The following is an 18,440-nucleotide window of genomic DNA, read 5'->3' as shown; positions in this document are numbered from 1 at the left end:
GGAACAGTTGCTGGAATTGGGAATGTCTAGTTTAATGAGGGGTGACATGATAGCAGCCTTTCAATATCTCAGGGGCTGCTCCAAAGAAGAGGGAGTCAAGCTATTCTCCAAAGCGCCTGAAGGCAGGACAAGAAGCAACAGATGGAAACTGTGGGTGGCCTGCAATGGAATAAAACAACAGATTAATTGTTGAATACGTTTGATTAATGTATTTTAATTAAAGAAAATGTTCTATTAGATCAACTGAGCAAAATTAGCCAAACAAGATAGATAGATAGATAGATGATAGTGATGATATAGATGATAGATATAGATGATAGATAGGATAGTGACAGATAGATAGATAGATAGATAGATATAGATGATAAATAGGATAGTGATGATATAGATGATAGATAGATAGGATAGATAGGATAGTGACAGATAGATAGATAGATAGATAGATAGATAGATAGATAGATAGATATAGATGATAAATAGGATAGTGATGATATAGATGATAGATATAGATGATAGATAGGATAGTGACAGATAGATAGATAGATAGATAGATATAGATGATAAATAGGATAGTGATGATATAGATGATAGATAGATAGGATAGATAGGATAGTGACAGATAGATAGATAGATAGATAGATAGATAGATAGATAGATAGATAGATATAGATGATAAATAGGATAGTGATGATATAGATGATAGATATGATAGATAGGATAGTGACAGATAGATAGGATAGTGATGATATAGATAGATATAGATGATAAATAGGATAGTGATGATATAGATGATAGATATAGATGATAGATAGGACAGTGACAGATAGATGATAGTGATAGATAGATAGATATAGATAGATAGATAAACCTTTATTGTCATTTTTTACTGTGAGCACAATGGCACACATTAAAAATGAAATTTAGTTGCTTGCTCTCAAAGTGTACACGAACATAACACACATTTAAACATACTATATGCAACATATGTATAGACCAACACCCTTACATACAAGTAATATATAAGTATTAATCACTGTATAAATAAATATAATATAAATAAATTCTGTTAAAGGGAAGCAACACACACACACACACACACACACACGAACACGAACACGTTCACCCTAGACGGGACTAACGCGAACCTGCCTGCTCCAGCACTTTTAATTTAAGGACTTGTCAATTTATTTATTCAAATGGAAAGATAAACTCTTGGCAGAAAAGTTCCGTCCCCGCCCCTTCTGCCACGCCCACCCCGGCCCCTCCCCCTCCTTCTAGTCCGGCCCTCCTCGTAGCCACGCCCCCCATCGAACGCCGCCTGGGCGCACGGAACGGCTACGCGCTCGGGCGTGAAGCGTTTTCGTTGTTTTTTTTTTGTTTTGGCCCCGGCGAGGATCCGTCGCCGCCGGTCCGTCGCCGATTGCGGTCCGGGTGGCTGCCGCGACTCCGGGCGGATAGGAAGAGTCCGGCGCCGCCGCCGCCGCCATGAGCGAGAAGGGGGAGCTGGATCTGACGGGCGCTAAGCAGAACACGGGGATGTGGCTGGTCAAGGTGAGCCTCGGGGGCCGGGGGGGGTCCTTGCCCGGGGGAAGGTGGCCTTTCGGCGGGAGAAGAGGCCGGGGAGGCTTCCCTTCCGCTCTTCCCAGCCAGGAGAGAAGAGAATAGAATAAGAGCTGGAAAGGGACCTTGGAGGTCGTCTAGTCCACCCTGCGCCATCTCAGACGGGGGATCGTCTAGTAGTCTCTTCTGAAGAATCTCCAGTGATTTGGGGTGGGTGGGGAGGGGGCAGACGGTTAACCTGCGGAACTCCCCGCCACGAGACGCGGTAAGGGTGGCCGGCGGGGGAGGAAGCGGGTCCCCAGGAGGAGAGTTGGGCTCAATGGAGCCTCCATGGTCAGGAGCAGTGGGCCTTGGGGAGGGGGGGGGCTTGGGTCCAGTGCTGATATCAAGCATTGCTGGATCACCTTTTGCACGGGGTTGGGGGGGGGAAGCCCGCTAAAATGCGGGGGGGAGGGGGCGGTCCTCAACATGCGACCGCAATGGAGGCCGAAATTTCCGTCGCTAAGCGAGACAGTGGCGAAGTCCATTCTGCCCCGTCTTGCGACCTTTCTCTTTCCTGCCGTTGTTAAGCGGATCGCTGCAATTGTGAAGCTAGTAACCCGGTGGTGGCTTAAATGAACCTTCCCTTCCCCCCTTGGCTTGGCTCGTCAAAAGGTCGCACAAAAGGGGATCAAGTGATGCCCCCTCCCCAAGGACGCCGCGACCGTCATAAGTGCAAGTCAGCTGCGTCTCAGTTTCGATCACGTGACTGCAATGGTCGTAAGTGTGAAAAACGGTCATAAGTCTCTCTCTTCAGTTGGCCTTGAAACTTCAAATAGTCACTAAATGAAAGGTAAACTTACCCTATACGGGTAGTCCTCGATTTACGACCAGAGTTGGACCCAAAATTTTCCGTTGCTCAGTGAGACATTGCATGAGTGAATTTTGGTCCATTTTATGACCTTTTTGCCACAGTTGTTAAGTTAGCGACACGGTTGTTAAGCAAATCTGGCTTCCCCATGAACTTGTAAGAAGGTCGTCAATAGGGATCACGTGACCCTGGGATGATGCTGCGACTGTCATAAATATGAGTCAGTGGACAAGCACCTCAGTTTCGATCACGTGACCGTGGGGGATGGTCGTAAGTGTGAAAAAAGGTCATAAGTCATTTCTTTCAGTGCCATTGCAACTTCAGATGGTCACTAAATGAAAGGTAAACTACCCTTTTATGGGTCTCAATTTTGATCACGTGACCACGGGGACTGTTGCAACGGTCGTAAGTGTGAAAAATGGTTGTAAGTCATTTCTTTTAGCGGCGTCCTTCGGTTATGTATTCAAGATGGACAGTGATTGATATATGTTGCTTATATGTAAGGCTGTAGGTCTATGTACATATATTCTGTATAGAATGTTTAAATGTGTGTTATATATGTGTGCACTTTGAGAGCAAGCAAATAAATTTCATTTTTAATGTGTGCCGTTGTGCCCACAGTAAAAAAATAACAATAAAGGTCCGTCTGTCTGTCTGTCTGTCTACCTATCTGTCATTTATCTATCTCTATATCATCTATATTTATATCTATCATTTATCTCTCTATTATCTATCTATAATCTCTATCTTTATCTCTGTATCTATGTCTGTCTGTCTGTCTGTCTGTCTATCTATCTATCTATCTATCTATCTATCTATCTATCTATCTATCTATCTATCTATCTTGTCAAGGACTACCTGTAAACTCAATAAACTGTCCTATAGTGTTTTGCACTATATATTGAGAGAGGGGATGGAATTTATTTATTCTGGGCTTCAATGAATACTGGGTAAACCATGATGAATTAGACCCCACATTAAAGCTTCATAAGGTCCTTTTATTTCTGCTTTGCATTTTTTTAGACCTGGTGCTGTAGTAATCAGCTTCTGTTTAGCGTTCTGCAAAGGAAAAATGAAACTCTGCATTCTCAATCCCATAAGACTTCTAAAAAGTGAATTTCAGAGCAGGGATAAATAACATCCTGTTGCAAGGCACAGTATAGTTCTCAACTTACATCCAAAGTAATTACAAGAAATCAGCATAAATTTGTCTCTGTCATCTTATTTTACTTTTTTTTAAAGGATAGCTTTCTTAATAGTGGGAGTGCAATAGTCCTAATATCGACTTGATTTCAGCAAAGGATTTGACGAGATTGGACAGCCATTTGTCCGGAATGGTGTAGAGCAGGCATGTCAAACTCGCGTCATCATGTGACGTTGCGTGATGTATCGGAGGTTTTTTGCCATTGCCGGCAATGGGGTGGACGCGGCTCCGGTATATGATGAAACTGACCCATAGGCCGGCAGTTTGACACCCCTGGTACAGAGTCTCCTGCTTGAGCAGGGGGTTGGACTAGAACAGGGCTTTTCAAGCAGTGGTACAGGTACCACCTGTGGTACATTGGCACCTGGCAGGTGGTACGCGACCATCCTAGAAAAGTGGTAGCGGGGGAGAGGAATGAGCTGAACTGGTGGCAGCACCGCATAAGCCTGAGCGAGAGATGGCTGGAGCTGCAGGGCTGTCAGGGCTCAGCAGAAGCGCCAGGATCAGTGCTGCTTTCCAGCTGATCGGAGCTTCTTCGGGGCTGTCAGGGCTCAATGGAAGCGCCAGGATCGGCGCCAGGCTCCAGCTGGAGCTCGGCGCTTATCCTGGTGCTTCTGCTGAGCCCTGAAGGAGCACCAATCAGTTGGAAAGCAGCACTGATCCTGGTACTTCTGCTGAGCCCAGAAAAAGCGCCGATCAGCTGGAATGTTGCAGCCTCTCCAGGGTCTTGTGATTTACATTCAGATGCTTGGCAACTGACTCATATTTATGACGGTCACAGTGTCCCAGGGTTATGTGAAGTGACCAAAACCTGCTGCAATCACCCAGCAGATGGGGGGGAATAAAAACCAAACACTCCCCCACCCCACCCCCGCTGCCAATCCTCAACAGAAATGCTCACAACAATGAAAACCTCGGACAGGAGGAAGAGCGCCACTGGGCGCTGTCTTGCTCGGCTGTGGCTTAGGGGGCACTTTTTTCAGTGCCTTTGTAACTTCGAACAGTCACTGAGCGAACTGTTGTAAGTCGAGGACTGCTTGTACTTTATCACTCCCCCCCCCTTTTTTTTTTGGTCATCAAATTTTTGACACCTTGCTAGGCGACTGATGTTGCCATATCCTAAAAGTGGTACAATGGGTGAAAAGGTTGAAAAGCCCTGGACTGGAAGACCTCCAAGGTCCCTTTCAATTGTTCTCCTGTTATTGTTTCATTGACCTGATTGTCCAGAACATCACACATACATACATACTGCTCGCTCAGCCTATCAATCTTACCCAAGTGGGTTTTCTAAAAAAGGAACCGATTTACATTCTGATTATGAACATACTGTGGTTTCTTTTTGCACTGTAGAAATATATAACCAATCTAAATTACTAGCAATTTTCATCAAGCAGGACGGGGGAACATACCATAAAGGAGAAATGGTCTGAGCTGAACATTAAAGCTGGAAAGTAATCTTTTGCTGCTTCACTAACTCCAATTAAGCTTAATTAGGTAGCATCCCTAATAGCTGCAGGAGATTGGAATCTGAAATTGTATACCTCTTTTTCAGATGAGGAAAAATCCTTTTCTGAAATGAGATTTCACCTGGGACAGCTATATATAGCCCTTTTCAGTGCGTGGAATCTGCATTTCCACTTTTGTGAAATATCTAAATCAGAATAGTTGGATTTCATTTGATTTCTAGTTCATTTGCTGCAGTCCTTCATTTTTAGCTTATGCTTAGCGTCATAGCACAAAGTTATATGCACTAATAATTAAGATAATCTTTATTGTCATTTTTTTACGGACAACGGCACACATCAAAAATGAAATTTAGTTGCCCGCTCTCAAAGTGAAACACATACATGACGCACACCTAAAACATACTATGTACAACATATGTATAGACCCACACCCCTACATATACAGTATGTAGCAAAGAAACATTAAATACTATCCGTCTTGAATATATAACGGAAGGAGGAAGCTTGAGAGTTCACAAGGTTAATGCTGTATGGAATGAAACTATGGTTGAATCTGGATGTTCTGCTATGGATACCATGAAACCTCCTCCCAGAATTTTAATCAGTATTTCTAATGAATTAACAATATTTAAGTATTCAGTATAACAAAATAATCTAGAAAGCTGTCTTCGTATTTTAAATCTCTGGTTTATTTATCTGTTATACACGCACACACACACAAATATCTTTTCAGTGTTTCTTCTTGTATTAATATATTTTTCTTTACAGAGTAGTCCATAAAAGAGTAAAAAAAAAAAAAAAGCAGACCTTAACAGTGGTTCTCAACCTGTGGATCGGGACCCCATTTGGGGTCGAACAACCATTTCACGGGCATCGCCAAACAACGCAGTCCGCCATTTTTTCCCCCTTTTCCTTAGCTGTGCTACTCCCTTTTATTCTATTGGCTTTTGAAAGCCAATAGAATAGATTCTCTTGAATAGAGTCTAATTCTATTGGCTTTCCAAAGCCCATAGGAATTGTCCAGGCTGTCTCTGCCCTGCTGAGCCCGCCAAAAGTCCCATTCTGCAAACGGTGCCGCACCAGTTGAGTAGTCCTCGACTTACGACCGGTTGAGTAGTCCTCGACTTACGACCGGTTGGGGGGTCGCGGCATTAACAAGGTTGTGAACTGCCTTAACAGAAGTACTATTATTAGGTTTGCAGGAAAACCAAGATGTAAATAAAACAGGAAAGAACATTTTGGCCACAAAGTATCACATTTAATGCTTGGTAAATAAAACAGGAAAGAACATTTTGGCCACTAAGTATCACATTTAATGCTTGGGGGTTTCTGGAGCAAGAGATACAAATTGAATAAAGTGAGTGTTTTGGATTCAACATTGGGAAGGGTGTGTAACTCCTGCGGGCAGAATTAAGATTTTTTTTTCTTTCTCCCAGGATTGTTTTTTTAAGGTGATAAAAGACGTGGGATTAGGATTTCTTTGGATTTCCCCCCCCCCCAGGTGCTTTAATCTTATTATAAGGCTGTCATAGGACATGTGATTCCTGGCTGCAGTGCTGAGGAACTGCACATTGATTTTCAACCGTCGCCGTTCGAAAAAGCCCTTTCCTTTAGGAGTTCAGCGCTAAGCAGGCCTCACTGATTCATTTTGACTTTTAGCTTTTAAAAGGATGCCCTTTGCTGCTTCCTCCTCCTTTCCAGTGTGTTTTACTTGCAGTCAGGAGGAAAGTAAGTACAGTAGGCATAAAAAAGTAGCAGAGTCAGATGGCCAATGCAGCAGTCGGTAGCTTTTTTTCGTCTCCGCTACAATTGTGTGTAAAGCCGCTGAATTGTGTTTCTGCCGTGATGTGGTTAACCCCAATGACAATCGTATTACCGTATATGCCGGCGTATTAGGCGACCCGGCGTATAAGACGACCCCCGTCTTTATAGCCGGGCCGCATTCCTAGAACGTCGTCTTATACGCCGGAAACTACCAGTATTTCCGGCGTATAAGACGACTCGGCGTATAAAACGACCCCCGTCTTTGGCGCCGATTTCAGCACTCGCGGAAGTCGTCTTATACGCCGGCATTTACGGTATATTTAGTAAAACTTGAACAGGTCACAATTACATAGCTCCCAGGTTTGAGAATTAGGAAACTGTTTTTTTTTTTTATTATTATTTTTATGGTTGAGATAATCCTTGGAGTCCTCCTGCTTCCAAGCTTCTGGTGTCTTCCTTGGGAAGAAGATCTTAGCCAAGCTAGGTGGACAGGAGGGGTGCCTGATGCTCTCTGAGCTGGCTTGTTTTCTTGCAGATGTTTCATTACCCAACTAGGGAACATCATCAGTGCTAGAAGGAGGGGGGAGGAGGAGGAGGAGGACAACTGTGGGTTCCTTGTTGCTCTCTGAGCTTGCTTGTTTTCTTGAGACGGTTCATTGCCCAAACCAGTGGTGGCAAACCTATGGCACACGTGCCAGAGGGGGCACTCGGAGCCCTCTCTGTGGGCACGCGCACCTCGCTCTTTGGCTAGGTTTTTGCAGGAACAAGCCATTTCTCAAGCCCCTTCCTAGCCAAAACAAGCCTCCGGAGCGAGCACGCTGTTTTTCAGCTTTGAATTATATCAAATCTGATACCAGAAAGAGATTTAACAGATGACCCGAGTGCTGCATGCAGTGTTGCTCTCAAACTTACGAAATATGAGCCAAGGTTAGACAAATGATCAGCATGCCTACAACAGCAAAAATCACATTCATTCTTCAAAAGCGTGCCAAATGCAAACTTTTTACCTTTCAACAAAAAGTTGTTTGTATCATTGAAAGCTTTTGTCATTGTGCTTTTCTTGTGAGGCAAAAGATGTTAATGTATGAGTTGTTTTTTTTTTCTGAACTAAAACCTCAGTATTCAGGTGTTGGCATTCTGTGATAAATAAATGGGTTTGGGGTTGCAGTTTCAGCACTCGGTCTCTCAAAGGTTCGCCATCACTGGCCCAAACTATCATCAGTGCTAGGAGGGGGGAGGAGGAGGAGGGGGAGGGGGAGGAGGAGAGGGACAGTGGGGTCCTTGGTGCTCTCTGCGCTTGATGGTTTTTCTTGCAGACGTTTCATGACCCAACTAGGGAATGTCATCAGTGCTAGAAGGGAGGAGGAGGAGAAATGTGGAGCAGCAATAAGAAATTCCATAATCCTGAATGTTAATGCTTCGGCTTCATGACCCAACTAGGGAACATCATCAGTGCTACAAGGGAGAGGAGTTTGGGAGGAGGAGGAGGGGGAGGAGGAGGAGGAAAAAGACTGTGGGGTCCTGGGTGCTCTCTGAGCTTGTTTTCTTGAGATGGTTCATTGCCCAACTATCATCAGTGGTAGAAGGAGAGGAGGAGGAGGAGGAGGAGGAGGAGGAGGAGGAGGAGGAGGACAACTGTGGGTTCCTTGTTACTCTCTGAGCTTGCTTGTTTTCTTGCAGACGTTTCATGACCCAACTAGGGAATGTCATCAGTGCTAGAAGGGAGGAGGAGGAGAAATGTGGAGCAGCGATAAGAGATTCCATAATCCCGAACGTTTAACGCTTCGGCTTCCCGAGAGTCACCACAATGTTTCTATTAGTTTATAAAGCTCTAAGCAAGCCAGGAGCTAAAGGAACCCAGATTTCCTCCCGCAACCAATATTGTCGGCTGCAATAGCTGCTCTGTTAACACGAGTCCCGGGAGCCTTGCATGTAGCCCAGTTTCACGGTGGCTCCATCCTGATTACGGAAGCTAATCGCTTGGGTAAGGGTGGGGGGGAATCCCCTCTAGGTTTGCACAGCCAACAGATACGTGCTTGTTCACAGGCGGTAAGCATTTGCACGTCAACAGCAGCCTCTCATCTTGTCCTGCTTTTCCGGCCAATTTCTCTGAAGACTTCACAGCTTTCTCCCTCTCTCTCTCTGTGTGTGTGTGTGTGTGTGTGTTTTCTTTTTGGTCTCCTTGTTTGTTTGATAGATTGTTCCACTGGTTTTCCTTCAGCTATCATTGGGGGGGGGGGCTCAGAAGGAAGAACCCTACCAGTAAGAATAATACAGCGACAGTTTTACGATATTGATAGATTCAGAGTTTCAAATTCTACAGCAAGGGAGCTACTAAACTGTTTTTACAGCTGGGGGCAAAAAATACAAAGAGGCTGATCGTTTGTTTCTGTCTGCCTTAACGGCCAAGAGCTTCCTATTCTGTCAGTTTATAGAAGCTTTTTCTTAATTGGGGCTTCCACTCCTCAACTGCTCTTTGTCTCCTTCAAAATCTGGGGGGGGGGGGAAAATAAATCTTCTTTGTTGTTATTATTGCACAAGGTAGTCCTCGACTTACAATCACAGCTGAGCAAAGCTGTCAAGTTTTGCCCCGTTTTGACGATCCAGCTTGCCACCGTTGTTAAGCTGCAATTCTTTTATGAAGAATTTTTATTGTTTTTTTTTTCTTTTCATTTTTACATAAAAGTGCTTGAGAAACAACGTGGTGGCTGGGCTATCGATGATCCAAGAACAAAATCACACATATATCACACAGATTAATTCCTTAAAAGTTCCCTCTCTATTTCCCACATATTATTTTACCAATTGAAATTATTACATTTGTTAAAAAAAAAAAAAGCTCAATCAATCCAATCGGTCATCCATCACATTTCAATTATAAGAATCCAAGTCCTGTTTTTAAGCTTTGCTATTTTGAAAATTACCATATTCCAATTAAGCTTATGTAGACATATTAACGCTTTGGGCATCCCTCATTTGTCTTTTCCCTATCATGACGATTCTATCTAAGACAGCGGTTCTCAACCTATGGGTCGTGACCCCATTTGGGGTCGATCGACCATTTTTCGGGGGTCGCCAAAGGCGGCGATCCGCCATTTTCTCCCCTCTGGGGGTGCCGCTGCACATGCGCGGCGCGGCGCGCATGCGCATAACATTTGTGTGACAGGGGTCGCCGTACACAAATGTTGAGAACAGCTGATCTAAGATAAATATATTATCCCCAAAAGCAACATCCTTACATTTTTTTTTAAATATAGCCTGTTGCTTAAACGAATACACCATTTATTAATACTATTACTTCTCTCATCACAAATACCTCTTCTTCTCCCTCTATTACAAAATAGTTGTCTTGGTTAAAATAAAGATATCAGTCCAAAAGGCTACATTTCTGTCTATTTTAAATATATATATTCTATCAAATCAAGTAAATTTTACCCCTCCAACTACTTGTCATCTCTAATACCCAATATTGTTACAGAAAATATCCTTTTACAAAATGACCTCTTTCATTTGTTATTAAAACAATCCAAATGTCAACAACCTTTTTAACCCGCTCAGTGGAATTTTCAGCCACATTTTTAAACCTAACTCTAGCTTTCTTTCTGTGCCAAACCGGTTTCCATTATAAGCTGCAATTCTTAAAATGAATAACACGGTTCTGAAGTGAATCCAGCTTTTCCCCCATATGGACTTTGCTTGTTAGGAGGTCACAAAAGAAGATAACGTGACCCCTGGGACGCACTGTGACCGTCATAAGTATGAGTCAGTTGCCAAGCCACTGAATTTTGGTCACGTGACCCTGGGGGACACTGCAGCGGTTGTATAGGAGTGGCCAAAATTGTGCAAACCTTTTGGGAAAAGTTTATTTTTGAGGTTTGATGGCTAACAACACCATTTTTGTGGGGAGTAGTACCGTAAAATTATATATCAGTGGAAAGATCATTTAATCAAGAATGTAATGCAACAAAGCTTGTTCGGTTATCTGTACTGTATCCTATGAAAAGTTATAGCCAAATAATCAGAAAAAGAAAGCACAACTTGCTTAGGTTGATTTCAGGTAGCTTTCCTTCACCTGATTGCAGCCAATGAGCACGAGTGTTTAGAGAGCCAATTAGGGGTCCTCTTATTTTGGCCATGAGCCAATCAGATCACAGTAGGATCCAGTGATTGATGTCACGGATTGAAGCTGCGAGGAGGACATTGGTCAGTGTGTTATGTGATCACTATCAAGTCGGTTGGGTTTCTTGGTGTTCTTTCATTTAGTGAGCTTGTAAAACGTAATAAAATTAAAGTCATGGTGCAAAGAATTGACTGGTCGCCTAGAAAGCGATGTAAAATGGTATTATTAAGTGAACAAGGCTACAGTTATAAAGAAATTAGAAGAAAAATGGATGGGAACTTAACCAAAGGGGGCATTTCTACTGTACACTTTTCCCAAAAGGTTTCCATCATTTTGGTCGCGACTGTAAGTGTGAAAACTAAACGAACTATTGTAAGTTGAGTCTAGCAGTGTGCTGTTATAATAATAAGTTGAAAGGGACCTTGGAGGTCATTTAGTCCAACCCCCTGCTCAGGCAGGAAACCCTACACCATTCAGACAAATAGCTGTCCAGTCTCTTCTTAAAAACTTCCAGTGTTGGCGCATTCACCGCTTCTGGAAGCAGGTGGTTCCACTGGTTAATTGTCCTCACTGTCAGGAAGTTTCTCCTTAGTTCTAGGTTGCTTCTCTCTTTGGTTAGTTTCCATCCATTGCTTCTTGTCCTGCCTTCAGACACTTTGGAGAATAGCTTGACTCCCTCTTCTTTGGGGCAGCCCCTGAGATACTGGAAGACTGCTATCATGTCACTTTTAGTTCTTCTCTTCATTCAACTAGACCAGTGGTTCTCAACCTTTTTAATGCTGCGACCCCCCAACCGGTCGTAAGTCGAGGACTACTCAACCGGTCGTAAGTCGAGGACTACTCAACTGGTGCAGCACCGTTTGCAGAATGGGACTTTTGGCGGGCTCAGCAGGGCAGAGACAGCCTGGAGCCTGGACAATTCCTATTGGCTTTTGAAAGCCAATAAAATTAGACTCTATTCAAGTGAGTCTATTCTATTGGCTTTCAAAAGCCAATAGAATAAAAGGGAGTAGCACAGCTAAGGAAAAAGGGGGGGGGGAAATGGCAGACTGCGTTGTTTGGCGACCCCCGTGAAATGGTCGTTTGACCCCAAATGGGGTCCCGACCCACAGGTTGAGAACCACTGAACTAGACCTACCCAATTCCTTGTATGTTTTAGCCTCCAGTTCCCTGGTCATCTTTGTTGCTCTTCTCTGCACTCTTTGTAGAGTCTCCACATCTTTTTTACATCGTGGGGACCAAAACTGGATGCAATATTCCAAGTGTGGCCTTACCAAGGCCTTGTAAAGTGGTATCATCACTTCACGTGATCTTGATTATTTGGAATCGGAGTGAACCAGCCAGAGGTTTGGATGTGTGGGTGTTATTAATGCCATTTTTCTTGGGTGACTCGTATTAGAGGTCTACTAAGCCTTTTGATATAAACTAGTGCAAGAGAAAAGCTAGCAATGAAGCCTTACAAGCCAGAGCAGAAATCAATGTTAATCTAATACAGCTGCCAAAACATTGTGCTTTATTTGCCCCAATGAAGAAAGTCTGCTTTATAAACTTGCTGTAGAGGAGAGGATAGTATTGGAGTGAAATAATCCTATTATTACTTCATTGCTGCTGTCTGAACCTTGCCGTGCGCTGACCGGCTGCTATCGGAAATCTGATTTTTGTTTTTCTGCCTTAGCACCAGGTAGCATTTGCTTGACTTTGTGGAGGCCAGGAAGCTAAGCAAGGGGAAGAAATGTGTTGGAAATATTACAGGAAGGAAAAGCCAGCGGTATCAACCAGTCAGAAAGGAGACTCTTTTCTTGGCCCAGCTGGGAACAGACCAAATAATCTGGATTTGGGTCCCACCTGCTAAGACCTTCTGCTTTATTGCACTTCTATCTGCAATGCTCTGAAGTTTCCAACTTAAAAGCAGATTGAGCGGTTTAGCAGCCTTGGGGAAGATAATTTTTCAGGAGACATTTTCCCTTTCCCGAAAATAACGTGCCTCGGTCTAAGATGGCGATCCAGGCCGAGATCAATCTCAGCGAGTAAACTGGAAGAGCAAGTCGTGTTCGCTCTGGAGAAGTTGTTAAAATACGGATACTTAAGGTGTCTAATTTAGCAGAAATGGCAAAAATCTCCGCCTATTTGAAGGACCAGTCACAAGAAAAATATATTATGGTTTGGAGAAGATGGATTGATTACATTCCAAAGAAATATGAAACTGAAAAGTATCATCTTGCATATGAGTAGATTTTAGAAAATCATTAATAACCTCGATTATATTACTATTTTTGTTTTCATTTGTTAATATTTGTTTTGAAAAGGAGTTAAAGTGTGTTATGGTTTTGATTGATGGTATAGCTGAGTGTTTCTCAACCTTGACCATTTTAAGGCATGTGGACTTCAGCTCCCAGAATTCCACAGCCAGCATTGCTGGCTGTGGAATTCTGGGAGTTGAAGTCCACATGCCTTAAAATGGTCAAGGTTGAGAAACACTGGTATAGCTGGTTTATGTTAGTTAGATTATATTTGTTTATTTGTTACCCTGTAATCAGCTCTGGGAAGTGGGGGGGAAGGGGTGGGAGGGGTTTATATTGTATTAAATTTGTAAAACTATATATATATATTTATATTTGTTTTCTGAGGTTTTCGCGGGTGTTTGTATGTAGGTCTTTGATTGTTCGGGTTTTCTCCCGCGTAAAATTGGAAGCTGCTCGAAGCACAAAGCTGAAAACACCAGCCTGAAGATGACGAATGGGACTTCGTCGAAACGTCGCCAAGACACTTCCAATTTTACGCGGGAGAAAACCCGAACAAACCAAAGACCTACATACATACATACATACATACATACATACATACATATTGCAATCAGACGGGAGAAAAACATTTTAACACGCACTGGAGACGGCGACAGGCAGTTCTCAACTCGCAACAGTTCCTTTAGTGACCGTTCAAAGTTACAACTGCCCCCCCCAAAAAAGTGACCTAGGACCGTTATTCACCCTCACGACCATCGCTGCGTTCCCCAAGGTCACGTGATCAAAATCCAAACGCTTGGCAACGGATTCGTATTTAGGACGGTCGCTGTGTTCTGCGATTATCTGTTTTCCCTTTTCCAGTCTTCCAACAAGGAAAGTCTGTGGGGAAAGGCAGGTTCAGAACTTAACAATTATGTTACCAGCTTCATAACTGCTGTGGTTCACTTAACCGTCGTGGGGAGAAAGGTCATAAAATGGGGCAAAATCCAGATAAACAATTGTCTTGCTTAACAGACATTTTGGACTCAGTTGTGGACTACATACGTATATACATACACATACATACATAAAGACAAACATACACACACGTATATATTTGATTCAGTGAGATTTGTGGATATAATAATAAAGTTGGAAGGGACCTTGGAGGTCATCTAGTCCAACCCCTTGCTCAGGCAGGAAACCCTACACCATTTCAGACAAATGGCTGTCCAGTCTCTTCTTAAAGACTTCCAGTGTTGGAGCATTCACCACTTCTGGAGGCAGGTTGTTCCACTGGTTAATTGTTCTCACTGTCAGGAAGTTTCTCCTTAGTTCTAGTTTGATTCTCTCCTTGATTATTATCCATCCTTTGTTTCTTGTCCTGCCTTCAGGTGCTTTGGAGAGTAGCTTGACTCCCTCTTCTTTGGGGCAGCCCTTGAGATACTGGAAGACTGCTATCATGTCCCCCCTTGTCCTTCTCTTCGTTAAACTAGACATACCCAATTCCTGCAACCGTTCCTTATATGTTTTAGCCTCCAGTCCCCTGATCATCTTTGTTGCTCTTCTCTGCACTCTTTGCAGAGTCTCAACATCTTTTTTACATCATGGGGACCAAAACTGGATGCCGTATTCCAAGTGTGGCCTTACCAAGGCATTGTAAAGTGGTATTAACCCTTCACATGATCTTGATTATTTGGAATCGGAGCAATCCGATTAGCACAGCTAAGGAAAAGGGGGGGGAAAATGGCGGACTGTGTTGTTTGGCGACCCCCGTGAAATGGTCGTTCGACCCCAAATGGGGTCCCGACCCATAGGTGGAGAACCACTGGTTTAGGTAGTCCTTGACTTAACAACCTTAATGGAGCCTGGAATTTCCTTCCTATGTCACGAGGGTCCTAAATCGAGACACGCCCATCGGCTGGCCCAGTTGGATGACCTTCTTATTTATTTATTTACTTTTGGCAGCGATCATTAAGCAAATGCAGCGGTCCTTAAGCGAAGACATTTTCTGCACTGGGCATTTTTTTTTTTTTTAATAGAAACCAGAAATACATGTCAGTTTCTGCTTTAAAAAAAACCCAACAACCACAACCCATGTTGTATATTACAGTCACGTTATCGTAGGGTGCCGCCAATGGCGATAAACGCAGGTGGATGGCGGAGCGCCCAAAATGCGATCAGATGACTGCTGGGGGGCGGGGCTAGCCATCGGGACTTTGAACCTGGGTTGTTTTTGATCCCTTTTGGGGGTCCTGTTGTAGCTTTGAACCGTTGCTAAGCGACCGCTTGGAAGATGGCTTATCTTTCCAGAGGTGCATCTGTGTGTTTACTAATAGTTTTTATTGTGGGCATTTTGCTTCCCAAAGCTGCTTTTAAAATTCTGAAATGGTACAACATGTGCTAGTAAAGAACTACATTGCCCTGGCTTTGAAAACCAATTATTTTTTTCTGTTAGCGACGAGCCCGTTAGAGGCTCCTGGATCGATCGTGTCCTATCAAGTCATCTTCAAGTCCTAGTGACCACGTAGAAAGATTTGTCTCCAGGATGATGTGCACCTGTCCTGTTCCAGGTCTCCCCGCAGTGCGTTTGCTGCCTCTGTAACAGAACCCATCCACCCGGGTGCTGCTTTATTTGCAATTTAATAATAACAATAATAGTAAAGTTGGAAGGGACCTTGGAGGTCATCTAGTCCAACCCCCTGCTCAGGCAGGAAACCCTATACCATTTCAGACAGATGGCTGTCCAGTCTCTTCTTAAAAACATCCAGTGTTGGAGAAGGAAGGGAGGGAGGGAGGGAATAACAGACTCAGAAGGGACCTTGGAGGTCATCTAGTCCAACCCCCTGCTCAGGCAGGAAACCCTATACCATTTCGGACAGATGGCTGTCCAGTCTCTTCTTAAAAACTTCCAGTGTTGGAGAAGGAAGGGAGGGAGGGAGGGAGGGAGGAAGGAAGGGAATAACAGACTTAGAAAGTACTTGGAGGTCATCTAGTCCAACCCCGTACTCAGACAGGAAACGCTATACCATTTCAGACAAATGGCTATCCAGTCTCTTCTTAAAAACTTCCAGTGTTGGAGAAGGAAGGGAGGGAGGGAGGGAATAACAGACTCAGAAGGGACCTTGGAGGTCATCGAGTCCAATCTCCTGCTCAGGCAGGAAATCCTACACCATTTCAGACAAATGGCTGTCCAGTCTCTTCTTAAAAACTTCCAGTGTTGGAGCATTCACCGCTTCTGGAAGCAGATTGTTCCACTGGTTAATTGTTCTGTTTATTTATATTTATTGCTATTCGTTGCAGATTTTTCTTGATTATTTCCCCCCCCCCCCGTCTCTTTTAGGTCCCAAAATACTTGTCTCAACAGTGGAATAAAGCTTTAGGAAGAGGCGAAGTAGGAAAGCTAAGAATTGCCAAGTAAGAAAGTTTATATTTTATATATATATTCCAGGAAGGGGGCAGCCTAAGGGCTGTTTGGGGAGAGGAGATTGAAAGGATAGGTAAACGTCTGCAAAATGTGAGGCATCTGTTTTGCTTCACAATTTAACAAAACACTACCGCAATAACACCAAGGGGAGGATCTCTTTTCAGCACAAATAGCTGGGCACCTCCATAAAAATGTTATCCAACTGCCACAGAAATTTAAACAGATTTTGGGGGGGGGGATGTGTTGCTGGTGTTCTCATTACTAGACAAATCAGCCCTAAAATAACGTTGTTTGTTTCTCTTACAGAAATCAAGGAAGAACAGAAGTAAGTAATAGATTAACGATTACCCTTATGCGTGCCTGTGTTTTGATACAGAGTTATGCCAAAGTATTACAGGCTTTTTTTTTTCTTAGAATTTTATCGTTTTTGCCTAGCCTCTTAGCGGCCTCTCCTATAAATCTAGGTTCGTGCTGTTTTGAACCCAGAACTTTCCTAAAACGCCTTTTAACAACGTGCAAGGCAATCTGAAAGAAAAGAAAAAAAAAAGAAAGAAAGAAAGAGGAAAGCCAGTTTTCTAAATGTTGGAAACAAAAAAAATAAATAAATTAACAGATGCTTTCTTTATGAAGGAAACCGATACTTCTGAGTAACGATTGAGTTATCCTAGGCCAGGGGTAGGCAACCTCGGCTCTTTTATGACTCATGGACTTCAACTCCCAGAATTCTTCAGCCAGCATGAGGGAACTATGGCCCCTTCATGACTTGCAGACTTCAACTCCCAGAATTCCTGAGCCAGCATGGGGGAACTATGGCCCCTTCATGACTGATGGACTTCAACTCCCAGAATCCCTGAGCCAGCATGGGGGAACTACGGCCCCCTCATGACTCGCGGACTTCAACTCCCAGAATTCCTCAGCCAGCATGGGGGAACTACGGCCCCCTCATGACTCGCGGACTTCAACTCCCAGAATTCCTCAGCCAGCATGGGGGAACTACGGCCCCCTCATGACTGGTGGACTTCAACTCCCAGAATTCCTCAGCCAGCATGGGGGAACTACGGCCCCCTCATGACTCGTGGACTTCAACTCCCAGAATTCCTCAGCCAGCATGGGGGAACTACGGCCCCCTCATGACTTGCGGACTTCAACTCCCAGAATTCCTGAGCCAGCATGGGGGAACTATGGCCCCTTCATGACTGATGGACTTCAACTCCCAGAATCCCTGAGCCAGCATGGGGGAACTATGGCCCTTTCATGACTCATGGACTTCAACTCCCAGAATTCCTCAGCCAGCATAGAGGAACTATGTCCTCCTCATGACTTGTGGACTTCAACTCCCAGAATTCCTGAGCCAGCATGGGGGAAACTATGGCCCCTTCATGACTGGTGGACTTCAACTCCCAGAATTCCTGAGCCAGCATGGCTCAGCTTGGAAACCTCTCCCTTTCCCCTCAACATGGCTGGCTCAGGAATTCTGGGAGTTGAAGTCCACCAGTCATAAAAGAGGCACGGTTGCGTACCCCTGTCCTAGGCTGTCTGGTTGAACGTAGTAATTGGATTACTCAGCCGTTTCCCAAGGAAGGGCTTAGGGGTTGGGCTAGGAAGAGCCTTTGCAAACTAATAAACAGAATAAAATGCTTTCTTCAGTTCAGTCCTCTACTTTTTTTTTCCCTTGGAAGGAAAGGAAGAGCTAAGCAAAAAAAAAAAAAAAAAGACAGAGAGTAATTTTGAAGCCAAGGTTTAATTCAGAAGGGGCTCTAGAGGCTAATAGGGCCGAGAGACTAAATGATCACGCGGAGATGGAGAAACTGAATTTCCATACATATT

General features: G+C 43.9%; 1 protein-coding gene across 2 annotated transcripts in view; it reads left to right on the top strand.

Moving 5' to 3' along the window:
- Positions 1-1,387: 1,387 nt before the first annotated feature.
- GTF2F2 (general transcription factor IIF subunit 2) overlaps positions 1,388-18,440 on the top strand; it is a 66,548-nt gene continuing 49,495 nt past the window's right edge. Inside the window, exons 1-3 of one of the 2 annotated variants that reach the window (XR_005559573.1) lie at positions 1,388-1,551; positions 16,530-16,603; positions 16,920-16,938. Coding sequence is in view for 1 of the 2 variants with exons in the window: in XM_039366723.1 (XP_039222657.1) it covers positions 1,486-1,551; positions 16,530-16,603; positions 16,920-16,938 (159 nt within the window). In the remaining variant the exon portion in view is untranslated. The remainder of the gene's footprint in view (positions 1,552-16,529; positions 16,604-16,919; positions 16,939-18,440) is intronic. The other variant, XM_039366723.1, reaches the window with a different exon arrangement.

The sequence above is a fragment of the Crotalus tigris genome, unplaced genomic scaffold (assembly GCF_016545835.1).
Source record: "Crotalus tigris isolate CLP2741 ecotype Arizona unplaced genomic scaffold, ASM1654583v1 scf7180000020351.1464749751:1500972, whole genome shotgun sequence".
In the NCBI taxonomy this organism is placed as follows: domain Eukaryota; kingdom Metazoa; phylum Chordata; class Lepidosauria; order Squamata; family Viperidae; genus Crotalus; species Crotalus tigris.
Note: the sequence above shows the minus strand (reverse complement) of the source record. Positions and strands in the feature narration are given on the sequence as shown.